This window comes from Haliotis rufescens, unplaced genomic scaffold (assembly GCF_023055435.1).
Source record: "Haliotis rufescens isolate VD_foot unplaced genomic scaffold, xgHalRufe1.0.p SCAF_20, whole genome shotgun sequence".
In the NCBI taxonomy this organism is placed as follows: domain Eukaryota; kingdom Metazoa; phylum Mollusca; class Gastropoda; order Lepetellida; family Haliotidae; genus Haliotis; species Haliotis rufescens.
In genome coordinates, this window is record NW_025963891.1 from 3839742 (window position 1) to 3853708 (window position 13967).

The following is a 13967-nucleotide window of genomic DNA, read 5'->3' on the forward strand; positions in this document are numbered from 1 at the left end:
GATACATAATGAGATATATGTGTCACTCTCGGGGTCGACGGGATTTTAGGAGCTGAACGGGTTTATACACCATGAAACCGAAGTTCGAGTTTAGTGACACATGGAAACAATGTCAATTATGACGTGACAATCAGATGACGTTATGAAGTCCTTACAGGCTGTTGACATAACGGTGGTTGGCCAATCAGACAGCTAGATTGTATAACGAGAAATTATGAATTATTATACATACCTAACCACTTGTAAAGCTTATGTTTCAACACATACGCCCGACATTCGAATCCAAAAATATACATCCCGACACATACACCAAGACACATACACTCCAACTGCATACACCCCGACACATACACCCCGACACGCATCGACACATACACCCCAACACATACGAAGCACACACAGAGCCGGGTGCACCTGTAAACAACGTGCATCGCGCCTCAGCTCAAGAATCAGACCGCTGATGATGGAGCCCGTTTTAAACGAAGGTAATGCATCAAAGTCGGACAATCATTACAACGATAAAGAGAAAGAAACTGTTTCCTCTACATGGCCTGACTTTCCGCTTCCCGAGCTGCAACCAAGATAAGATATGAGGACTAAATATAGCTATTGCTACACCCATCCTGTAGATTAAAGACTCAGCGGTAACAGAGTGAAGAGGTAATTATTTCCAGCAAGTTGGCTAATTCACGACGTGGCCACCCTGACATGGAGGTGGTGATCGGATTTTCAGTGCGCGATGCGGAGGTCCGTTCCAGTAAATATTTCATCTGCAGCCGACGCGACGTTATGATAAGGGGCCGGAGGCAGAACATTGCGTTGCCAGCGGCTCCGCGGGTCCTAGCTGGGCATTCTCGCTCCCATATTCACCCTAGCTGCCATGATAAGTATCTAATTGCTTCTTCTTATAAAATGGTTGATGGACATCATTCGTGTCCGATGTATACTTGCCTATTTGCGCAGGGCTGGCCCCGGCTCGGTCGTTTTCGCTTCTGCAGTGTCTTACTACACTAATCTCATCAGCCAGCAAATTGCAGCTTTCGAATAGTCCTGCTTAAGAGCATAATCCGCGTTGACAGGACACCGGGGCGCTCTCACGTCGCCAGCAGTCGGGGCCGCTGCTGGGTGGCACATGCAGAAACACTCAAGTGACGCTCAATTGCTATTAACTTATTTTCTTAATCTGATCAAATTCGTCTCTTAGAACAATTGAATGCCATGTCTGTATCCTACGTGCCATTGATTGCATCATGGAGATTCATTCATATGTGAAAATGTGGGGTCGGGGACTGTTACGTCAGAAGCCATTACCGTGGGTATTGTGACATTGATTTAATAACACTGCATATACATGACATTGTACATACGGTTGAGAGTGCTCAGTTAAAACGCCCTTACAACAAGCAATAAAAGATTGCCCACCATCAACCACTGTCCACCTTCCCTAGACCATCATATACAAACCATCTTCTGATAAGCATTCGCCAAATCCCTCAACCCATTCTAGGCTTTGGCCTACCAAACATCTAATCCACACCTACAACCATCTCCTCCCCACCAGCTGAAACCACGACCCATCACCAATCATCTACTCCCTATCAACCATCGCCCTACAACCATCTACACTCAACCAACTTTCAACTTCCGCAAACCAATAGCGATGCGCCCGTTACATTTCCACCACCACAAGGTCTATTATCTAATATTCGTTATAGTTTGTTTTCTAATATTTTGTCTTTTTTCAAATCGTTTCTGTACTTCTATGTTCGCACGCGGAGAGAAGTCATTATTGCAATTGGACGACAAACGCCACAAATCGTTTATCCTTAGCTGACGTCCAAACGTCTGAGTCAAGTGACAAGTCGTCCAAACCTTCTGGCCAAGAGGGATCCAGCGTTACAAAGACGACAGCTCAGTGACCCTATTGTTCCTCGTGCCAGTTGTGGTCAGTACCCTACAAACTACACCAGCTTGCTCTGCAGGATACATTGGCGTTTTTCTGACTTGTCTTTGTTTCGTGCTGGCCACAACATGGCCCACATCGATCAAAGTTTTGTTCAGATTGCCCTGGAGTGATCGTTGCAACACACTCCGATAATTACCGACGATGCCCAGTAGCCTCAGGTAACACAGACACTCGCAACACCAACCATTCTCATTTGCGAGGTCATCCCTAGCAGTTGTGTAGTTACCATGGTTATCGCACATCTGTAGTCAAATCGGTGGGAGAAGAGAGAAGTCAGTAAGGGGTTCAGTTGCCTAGCGACGCCGGACACCCTCTCGGTGAGGTGTTTGGGGACATGAGTGGGGATTACAGGAGATAGATTACGGATTTACCCAGAAATCAAAATGCTCGTTTGGCCACGGTTTGGTGATCATTCTTTCATGTGAGTCGCCTCCCTGTCGACCTCGGAATTCAGAGGACGTGTCTTGAAATGGAAGGAGCTAGGGGTTTCTGGTTCCTGGGCACGATCTCCTGCCTTGGCAGCGGATTGATGGTAATCTCACTGACACGGTTCTGGCGGGGATGCGATGCTGTCTGTCGTTGTTGTAGCTTCTACATCCAGCCCTCCGCTCATGGTGTATGTCATGTCCAGGACAACGCCGATGGGAGAAGGAAAGCTATTAGAGTATGGGCTACACACAATCGGGTTATTGGTTCAAAGGCGTTTCAAGAAGTACAGCGACAATTCTCCACCGCTCTGTGGACTGTACAGGGTCACGTCCAGGACGTGCTGATATCATTGCAGCAAGATGTATGTTGGCGGGGAACATGGGGTAGAAATGTAGACTTGGATTACACGTGGATATCGGGATATAAGGGGTAGAAATGTAGACTGGGATTACACGCGGATATCGGGATATAAGGGGTAGAAATGTAGAGTTGGATTACACGCGGATATCGGGATATAAGGGGTAGAAATGAAGACTGGGACTACACGTGGATATCTGGATATAAGGGGCAGAAATGTCGGCTGGGATTACACGCGGATATCGGGATATAAGGGGTAGAAATGTAGACTGGGGTTACACGCGGATATCGGGATATAAGGGGTAGAAATGTAGACTGGGATTACACGCGAATATCGGGATATAAGGGGTAGAAATGTAGACTGGGATTACACGCGAATATCGGGATATAAGGGGTAGACATGTAGACTTGGATTACACGTGGATATCGGGATATAAGGGGTAGAAATGTAGACTGGGATTACACGCGAATATCGGGATGCATGGTCTAGAAATGTAGACTGGGATTACACGTGGATATCGGGATATATGGGGTAGAAATGTAGACTGGGATTACACGCGGATATCGGGATACATGGTCTAGAAATGTAGACTGGGATTACACGCGGATATCGGGATATATGGGGTAGAAATGTAGACAGGGATTACACGCGAATATCGGGATGCATGGTCTAGAAATGTAGACTGGGATTACACGTGGATATCGGGATATATGGGGAAGAAATGTAGACTGGGATTACACGTGGATATCGGGATACATGGTCTAGAAATGTAGACTGGGATTACACGCGGATATCGGGATATATGGGGTAGAAATGTAGACTGGGATTACACGCGAATATCGGGATATAAGGGGCAGAAATGTGGGCTGGGATTACACGCGGATATCGGGATATATGGGGTAGAAATGTAGACTGGGATTACACGCGGATATCGGGATACATGGTCTAGAAATGTAGACTGGGATTACACGCGGATATCGGGATATATGGGGTAGAAATGTAGACAGGGATTACACGCGAATATCGGGATATATGGTCTAGAAATGTAGACTGGGATTACACGTGGATATCGGGATATATGGGGAAGAAATGTAGACTGGGATTACACGTGGATATCGGGATACATGGTCTAGAAATGTAGACTGGGATTACACGCGGATATCGGGATGCATGGTCTAGAAATGTAGACTGGGATTACACGCGGATATCGGGATGCATGGTCTAGAAATGTAGACTGGGATTACACGCGGATACCGGATGTAAGGGGCAGAAATGTCGGTTGGGATTACACGCGGATATCGGGATACAAGAGGTGCAAATGTAGAATGGGATTATAAGCGGATAACGGGATATAAGGGGTAGAAATGTAGACAACTTTCAAACGAAGATTATAAACCTGAACATTTATTTCCGAAAGTGTTCAGACTTTGAAACAACTAACCCGAAACCATATATCTTTTTTATGTAACATATATGAGTCCATGTGCGTGAATATGTGACGCACTTGATGCTTTCGCCAGTAACGATGTAGTGCTTTATCATCTTAAACTACCAGTATTTTTAACTTGATGTTGTGATACGACAGTTACTGGTAACCGTTTCAGTCAGCAGCATCGTTGAGTAAACATCTGCAAGCCACGTATGAGGCCCTTGTTTCCCTTGGACCGCTGTAAATGAAATGCATGTAAACAATTTTACCATTAATAATCTATCATTCAAGTTCGTATTGAACTGAATAAATCCAGACGAATAATGACATGGATGGTTCTACTCGAGGATAAGAATCCCTCCCCATAGCATAACAACATTATTACATTGTATTCCTAGACATGTTGATCTGTTCTCCAAACTCTATGGTGTGTCAAGAACATATTCGCCAAGTATACTCACTTGTATATCAGCGGATGTGAAGGATGGAGGCTTCTCAAGTAGCAGCAACTTGTCTGATGGTACTCCAACATATTATCAGCGTTCTTTCATACGATGTTATACGGTACATACATTTGCAACAGCTTACCACAAGAAGGAAACATTCTGAAATGTCACGCTTAATCAAAACATTTTCCAAAAACGCTTTTGCTAATGATAATCAATTTTCTTTCCTAACTTTTATAACAATGTAGCAATGCTCATAATAATAAGAATGAGCATCATCATCATCCTCTTTTCAAATGTACACTAGTTCAAAGGTCGTCGATTAGAATCCCTGGCAAGGATCCGCGAAATTTCATTTTGCATTCACAACTCCCTTTGGAGGAGATTTTATTTTGTTGTCCCGACAGTATATTCTCCTGCGTGTACGCGTGTAAATAGAAGAACGGACCACACTAATCTGGTGTTTTACACTTGAGCTTTGTGAAGAAATATTTGTTCAATGATGAACGGTTATTGTAGTCCGCTGTGCATTATACACTTGTATAAGAAGAATATTTGAAAGGGAATGAACAAAGAGCTTTGAGTAGATGTGTAAAAGCTTGAACACACGCTAAACAATGTTTCACTTTTTGAATCTCAAGTGTCACGTATCGAGGGAGTCTTGATGCAGTGACTGAATTGTTCATGTGACAATGAACAGCAAGTCATATTCATTAGAAATTCACAATTCACGTGTGTGAATTCTGGTTGGACTTTGAATCGAATCAAATGGGGAAATCAGGTTTCAAATGACAACAATTCGTGATTAAATACATGATGATCGGCTGAGCTAGTCCATTTGGGACATTCATGAAGGCTATCATCTAGTTGTATGCTGAAATATTGCATACATAAACAGAAACATTCAGCTCATTTATACACTGTCTAATACAATGAAAACCTGCCGTTCAAAGACATTATAGCTTTAATGACTTCACTGCATATATCGATTCCTCTTTCATGTCAGGGGACACGGGTGGCCCAGTCGTCTAAGGCGCCGCGATTCGCTGTGCAGAGTTGCGTCCCTTGGGCACGCCAGAAACCTATGATTGTGGGTTCCGAATCCCGGTTCGCCCCGATTATGTTTCTAGGTTTGTCAGCACCATATCCGTGCTCGTGGGTTTCACCGAAGTGGTAAACGTCTTAGACCTGCATCACTTCGGGCTTTACTCCCACATTAAGCTGACACGCCGTGATATAACTGGAATAATGTTAAAAGCGGCGTTAAACCCAACTCACTCACTCACTCACTTACTTTCATGTCACATAGTTTTACACTGTCAATGTAGTTCCCCGTCTCCGTATACACACCTCCATACCCATAAAGACAGTTTGCAGAAATTCTGCAATATGGCGTATTTGTGTATCTCTCAACATTACATGTACGCGTCCTCTATTCAAGCACAAACGCGGCGTTTTAAACTGTCGAGCAACAGAAAGTACACACCCATGTTTGATTGTGGCTGAAAATGAAACAAATAAGACATTTCTGTCAATCGTGATGTATATGACACGGGTATTTTAGCTGTGTTTTGGACCTTAACTTTGCAGTGTTTTGGCAACTGTTTTCAGCCTAGTAACGTTTTGATATCGTTTGTTATTCTTGATGAAAACAAATTGTATACTTTCTTTTGGCCGGCAGTTAAAAATAAGAATATGTGACTACAAGTTGGCGAACTCTCCGGACCTTCTGTTAGATTAATGTAAATAATGAACATTTTTTGTTTTGTCGTCTTTTATTTTTGTTTGCATTCGTACTCACCTTACAAATAAAATATGCTACGAAACAGGAATACGGGCACCGTTTAAGATGGCCTTTTATCATTTAACTAAAGCATTTATCCATGACATAAGCTTATGACATAAAAACATGTATGTCATACCCCAATGACATAAGTATGCAAATTAGATATGCAAATTAGATAACAGGAAGTGGGACTTTTTTCGCCGGTGCACGTGAGTAGGTGTTTACAAACAACATGGATACCTTTGATGTTGGAGACATTATTTCAATTATTCTGCAAAAGTCTGTTCAAGTATTTTGTTTAAAATAATCCGAGGAACTTTTTTTCTCAGCGAAGGAATATGTCATAAAGGAGTTAAGAGGTTGTTTATTTTGGTTTACACGGCTATGGAAAACATGTATCACTACGCACGATCTATACGTAAGATTTCGACAAGTTGCTGATGTTAATGTTTAATGCAATTATTCCTTAATTGGGAAGCAAAAATGTGAAAATGATAAATAGAATTCATCACTCGTGTTTGTTAATATGGGAAATATCAACCTCGTCCCGTTAATCGGTATTTGCCTCGCCAAAGGCTCGGCAAATACCGATTAACTAAGACTCGGTTGATATTTCCCATATTAAAAAACACTCGTGATGAATCCTCTATATATTACAGTATGGTAAGGTCTGTTCTTTGAAACATTTGGGTCGGCGGGGTGGCCTTGTTATTAAAACTTTCTCTCCTCACGCCCTCGGTCCAGGTTCGATTTCCAACATGGGTACAATGTGTGAAGCTCACTTCCTGTGTCCCCCGCCGTGATATTGCTGGAATATTCCTAAAGGCGGCGTAAACACCAACTCACTCACTTTTGAAACATTAAGAAGTAGCATGCAATCGTCAGTAATTGGGTAGCATCTACTTGTTCCCTGTTGACGACTGTTTGGTCTGTACTCGGGTTGTGTTGTTGTCGTTGTAATAGCCAACATGTACAGTATTCTACTTTCTAGGTATGAATCGTCACGATATGGCTGAAATATTGCTGATGTGACGTAAAGCATTAACTCACTCACTCACTCTTGGTATGAAACAAATTAGACGACGAAGTTGACTCATTTGACCTTATCGTTGTGCATGTAAAATAAACTAATTAGTAGGGATTAAGGTTTATTTATCTAGTTCATTTAATTTCAAACAAGACTCAACTATACTGATAAAGAGCCGGATAGTACGTTGTCTATGGCAATGCAAGGACAGGTTCTATTTTCAGCGCATTCATAGGCAATAATTCCTTTTCTTATGCAAACCAATTAAAACAACGCCTTCATACAGTGTTACTGAAACAAATTAGCTCAGCTTCCTTTGGCTCTATCTATCCATGAAATTAATCAAACATTGAATTTTAAACCTAGCTTCACAGAAAGTCCTCAAAAACATGGAACGTGAGTAACAATATCAATACCATAAGAATATCAAGTTAGTTTGAGGAAGCACAACGTAAAGCAGCTGTGGTCGCTGTAGGCAGAACTCGGGAAATGTCGATTTTCTTGTTACAGCTAATCTAATGTCATGATAGATGTGTGTAATACAATGCCTCACTCACCCACTCGCACTCTGAGGCAAAGGGAGATTAGTTCAAACTGACGATCGCATATTTCTATCGTATTTTGACCCATCCAAATCAAAGCGTTGTCAAAGGAATCAGCTGACTCACATTCATTGTGTTATTAAGAATTATGGAAAACTATTATAATGGATTTTATTCTGTAAGTATGCGAGTGTTTTAGGGGGTGAGCACCGCTTTAACTACCATTTCAGGGAGCCACCAATAGTTGATGACCTTGTTTTAGTTTATGCATTGGGTGAAGGAAGAGGTATATTGCAGCAGTATTTAAAATGCATTGTACATAATATTGTCGTTTAATAAACTTCGTTGCTGTTTCTACAAGCTAATAAGAAAAATATGACCTATCGGGGATCGAACTTCCGATGCCAACGTTTTACCGTCTGATAAATAGCCAGTCCACTGGCAGAAAGAGTGATGTCCCTTAGACAGAGAGACCATGACGCCTGTCGTTTTGCCGGGGCTGCTATTGCCTCGGGCAACGCTTCTTCATCTTGACCCAAAACATGCTGTGATTGGAATTGGCCAAACACAACCTCACTTCGGCCCATTCGCCATTCTACGAATTGGTTCAATCTTGGACCTCGTGTTCTCTAGCAAGCTCGAGGGGGTGTGTCCAACAGAGGTCACGTGGCACCATGAGCGTGTCCAGTTAATCAGTTAATCAAGATTATTTCATTATTTAGGTCACATAACCTAGAGTACAGTTGAAAGATAAATTCACATGTCCAGCGCATTACAATTTTCCGCGATCTTATTTTAAATACTTTACATAAATGTAAAGCTATCAAGCGTTGGGCATCACATTAGTTAAATGTACTTGCAAACGTAATTCTACCTTTATGATATTTCTGTAATGAGTCGAGAAGTGAGTATTTTTCTTGAATACATGAAGACACTAACCCACTGTCCAGGTGAGCTACCTTGCTAAATCTATGACTCAGAAAAAAAACAGTACACTGACTCACTATCCAATTGAGGTACCTTGCTAAATTTAATACCCAGATAAACAATACATTGACCCACACTATCCAGGTGAGATATCACACTGTCAACGAAACTCTCACTATCCTGTAAATGTACACTGATTCATTATTCAGGTGAGCTAAGAAACCGTCCCAGTAATCTGTAGAACAATACAGCACTATCCCTGGTCGGGATAGCAACGTATTTCCTCGGCTGCCTCATGCTATCTTGATAACCTTATGTCAAAGAATGCATCATGAAAGGTACCCTTGCCACGAGCACTGTAAGTCCAGCTCTAATGAAACGTTAAAATAGCCATCCAATCAAACTACAGTACACTACGGTTATATAACAAACTCAAAGGGACTACTGATTTTAGTTCGTTATAACCGTAATTCGTTATAAGCATATATACAGCGTAACTACAGCAAATAGTCGGGACTAAAAAGATAGTTCGTTATATCCGTCAGTTTGTTATAAGCGTGTTCGTTATAGCCGTAGTTTACTATACTTTAACACTTAAACAAGCAGCTATATAGCTGTATCTCGCCTCGTCTTGTTGCTTCCCTTTAAAACACAGATCGGAACTCCTAGTAGCACAAGGGCCTTCTTCCCTACATATCAATATTCAGTCAAACGTTTTCGCCTGCTTCAGTTTTATAGATACAAGTTTCTCAATTCGAATATTCAGTAGTGTCATTTGATTGGTTTTTTTATTGCAAGCTCCAAAGTGAGAGAAATAGTTGGTAAAAGGAGAGATGGTGATGGGGTCATCACTTCCGAAACGAAACTTTGGTGTCGAGTAGTGCTGTGTAGTCGACGATGGAGTTTAATATGGTAAATCCAACAAGCATTGGGATTCCGGGTAAGAGTATTGACCCCAGCAACCTATGCTTGTCGTAAGAGGCAACTAAATGGATCGGATGGTCAGATTCGTGGACTTGATTGATTGCATGTCATCATATCCCAATTGCGTGGATCGATGTTCATGATTTCAATTACTGGATTGTCTGGTCCAGACTCGATTATTTATAGATCGCAGTCGTGGAGCTGAAATATTGCTTATTTCGGCGTTAATCAACAAACAAACAAAACATGTTTATCTGTTTTCGTGTAATTAATATTCATATGTAGTATATCTGCAATGGCTGTTGTCTGTATGTTAACCTGTGTTCTTTTCTTTTTCTAGTGCTGACGACCGTCTGAAGGAACAGCGTGATGCACTGGTTGTGGTGTACCCGGATGGAAATCTCCTGTGGATGCCTCAGGCCATCATCCGGTCATCCTGTAACTTCGATACCAAATACTTTCCTTTCGACGAACAAACATGTACGCTCAAGTTCGGGTCGTGGACATACAATGGCCTGAAACTGGACATCCATTTCATCAGGAACGAAACCTCCATGGATCTAACAGACTATATTCCCAGCAACGAGTGGTTTATCATCGAGAACGAGGCCGTCCGAAACGTCAAGCGGTACGCATGCTGTACAGAGCCATACCCTGACCTCACATTCAAACTACGAATACGCCGGAAGGTGGCGTTCTACACATTTATTCTCATCCTGCCATGCGCACTACTGTCCTTGCTCACGCTGGTCATCTTCTGGGTGCCTCCAGAGTCTCCCGCTAAACTAATTCTAGGTAAGTATAGACGAAATGAAGACTTGACACTGTTTTAGATATTAACAACTTCTAGGCCTGTCCTTTGTCCTCCCTTCTTTATTAGTGAATTAATGATTTTTTAGGACTTCTTCTCATCTGGTGTGGAAGGTGCAACATGAGGCCCTGAAACGTCGTTATTCTCTAGGTTTCATGGCTTTGTGTTTTGTCCATCAAAGACTTAATATGGACTTCATGTTATATCATGACGAGGAGGAAGAGGGTTGGGGATATCTAGTTTCTTTAAATTATGTGACACTCACATATCGCGTCTATTGTCTATATCGTCAGCAGGGTCGGCATCTGATGCTACTTGGTAGACCCTTTGTCAAGGGTGAGTGGGTGAGTTGGTTTTAAGCCGCTTTTAGCAATATTCCAACAATATCACGGCGGGGGTACACCAGAAAGGGGCTTCGCACTTTGTACCCGTGTGGGGAATCGAATTCGGGTCTTTGGCGTGACGAGCGAACGCTTTAACCACAAGACTACCCCTCCGCCTCTCTCTGTCAGGAAGTCTGTTGTACTCGTCATAGTGTCAATACTATTAAGAGTAACACATTATGATTGTTACGTGATGACATGCAATAACCCCACGCCACCCCACCCCCCAACCCACCACACAGCCTGTGCTATGTCTACAGCGACACTCGGTATTACTCCGAATCCAGGGCGCGCCTACAGCCTGCGTTATACCTACAGCCGACACTTGGTGTTACTTCGAGCTCAGGGCGCTCATATAGCCTATGTTGGGTCTACATCCGACCCGTGGTGTTACTCAGAGACCAGGGCGCGACTACAGCCGACCCTTGGTGTTACTCCGAGGCTAGGGCGCGCCTACAGACGACCCGTGGTGTTATTCCGAGCCCATGACGCACATACAGCCGACACTTGGTGTTATTCCGAGCCCAGGGCGCGCCTACAGCCGACCCTTGGTGTTACTCCGAGCCCAGGGCGCCCCTACAGCCGACCCTTAGTGTTACTTCGAGCCTAGGGTGCGCCTACAGTCGATACGTTGTGTTACTCCGAGCCCAGCGCGCACCTACAGCCGATACTTGGTGTTACTCCGAGCCCAGGGCGCACATACAGCCGACCCTTGGTGTTACTCCGAGCCTAGGGCGCGCCTACAGCCGATACTTGGTGTTACTGCGAGCCCAGGGCGCGCTTACATCTTGTGTTATGTCTACAGCCGACTCTTGGTGTTACTCCGAGCCCAGGGCGCGCCTACAGCCTGTGTTATGACAGCTGACACTTGGTGTTACCCCGAGCTCAGGGCGCGCCTTCAGCCGACGGTTGAGCTCAGGGCGCGCCTACAACCTGTGCTATGTCTACAGCCGACACTTGGTGTTACTCCGAGCTCAGGGCGCGCCTTCAGGCTGTGTTATGTCTACAGCCGACACTTGGTGTTACTCCGAGCTCAGAGAGCGTCTTCAGGCTCTGTTGTGTCTACAGCCGACACTTGGTGTTACTCCGAGCTCAGAGAGCGTCTTCAGGCTGTGTTGTGTCTACGGCCGACACTTGGTGTTACTCCGAGCTCAGAGAGCGTCTTCAGGCTCTGTTGTGTCTACAGCCGACACTTGGTGTTACTCCGAGCTCAGAGAGCGTCTTCAGGCTCTGTTGTGTCTACAGCCGACACTTGGTGTTACTCCGAGCTCAGAGAGCGTCTTCAGGCTCTGTTGTGTCTACAGCCGACACGTGTACAGCACAAAGTATCGAGCCATGCTTTCCCTGAGCGTCGGTTGGAGTGCCGCTCTAGCCACTCAATATGGGCTGTAAACACTCGACACTGGCGTGGAGCTGTTTAATGTTGATCACATCATTCCTGTCACTTACTGTCAATACCACAAATTTGAAGGCTTAGATTTCTAATCCCTTGACATTTCCGTCGCTGGAAATAATTTCACTTCTCGGCCCTGTCTCTGGAACGAGACCACCACAAATCACCAAACCCAAATTGTGTAATAAGTCAAATATCATATAACTTGTTTGCCAGGCTGAAGTGAGTGACAGTTAATTCTTAAATAGTTTCAAAAATATTCGATGTCATTAACGCAGGTGCCTTGGGGGTAAGATGACGAGAGATGGCTGTGATTCCCCCTCCCCGTTCCATACCCCACCCACAGCGGCAATCTCACTTCTCAGTGTGCCGGTCATTCAAGCAGGCTTTGCTGGCTTATTTGGCCGTATCGTCGATCGATGTAAAAAGTTTGCACCTTTTCGGCAAAATTCCATAATTCCCTCCACGTCGGAGTTAATGTTTGTAGGCTTAATAGAATTGCGTGAATATCTGGAGATGTTGGATGCCTAATTCTACTTGGTATGTCTGTTAACATCTCTGCCGATTACAAGTCTTTTCTGTCTGCAGTTCCATACCGCACAATGATATTAATACACACCTAAATGCTGTATTCTGTATATGCCCCTGTTTTTATTTAACGCTTTGGAGGCGATGTTGTCCTCCGGTAATGCTCCTCATTATACGCCGCGGTGTTGATTGATTCTAAGACGAGTGTTATCTGCCCAGTATCCCTCCGCAGCGGTCTATCTGGTTAGTATCCCTCCGCCGCGCTTCTTCCGCTGTTCCGGCAGCGGCAAAGTTCGGCCCCGATAGAGAGCTGGCGCAGGGGCCAGAAAGCAATTTAATTTTCACTGTAGAGCGTCCATCCCAGGGCCTGTTTCGTTTCCTTTATCTTATTTCTGTTAATGGGGCCAGAAAAACATGGCAGACACATTGACAGGCCTGCTGCAGCAACTAACAAAAGTTGATTTGAAGAAAAAAGGGTGGAAAGATTGCACACTGTCCGGTGCTTAAGTGATTCCATCGCCGCCAAGTGCAGTCACTGCTTGACAAACTCTCTGTGGAATAGAGAAGCCTACAACCAATTCAGACTTTTACATTTTTCGTTTACTCTGCAAATGACTGAGTTAGCTGTTAATCTCGTAGAAATGTCTATTTAGGACAGAGTCTCAAAATTATTACCACATTTGCAAAGTTTCAAATTAGAAATAGCACATCTTTCCTATCTCACAAAATTCGTAACGCATTTCGTATTGATGTTTCAGCTTTAAGAGTGTGCTTGCTAGCGTCTCATGTCTCCCCTCTCCTAGCGTCTAATGGAGGAACATGGAGTCATGTTTAAATCATACCTATCGATTTGTTTTAACAATTTAATTCTGATTTTTGTTTTTTCAACTAACTTTGTTGTCATGCGATACTGCCGTTCTGTAATGTGGCGTTTCGATAAGCGTTGTAAGAGTGTCACTTTAATGTACTTTCAAAAACTATGTCAAAACCAATTTAAAAAGAGTCGTTTATGTGGTAA

At 43.6% G+C, this 13967-nt stretch overlaps 1 protein-coding gene across 3 annotated transcripts in view; it reads left to right on the plus strand.

The window, feature by feature from the left end:
• The window catches only part of LOC124142701 (neuronal acetylcholine receptor subunit alpha-10-like), a 233111-nt gene that overhangs the window by 171327 nt on the left and 47817 nt on the right, over window positions 1–13967 (plus strand). For all 3 annotated transcript variants that reach the window (XM_046511290.2, XM_048400757.1, XM_048400758.1), the window contains one exon: window positions 10175–10629. In XM_046511290.2, coding sequence (XP_046367246.1) covers window positions 10175–10629 — 455 coding nt within the window. The remainder of the gene's footprint in view (window positions 1–10174; window positions 10630–13967) is intronic.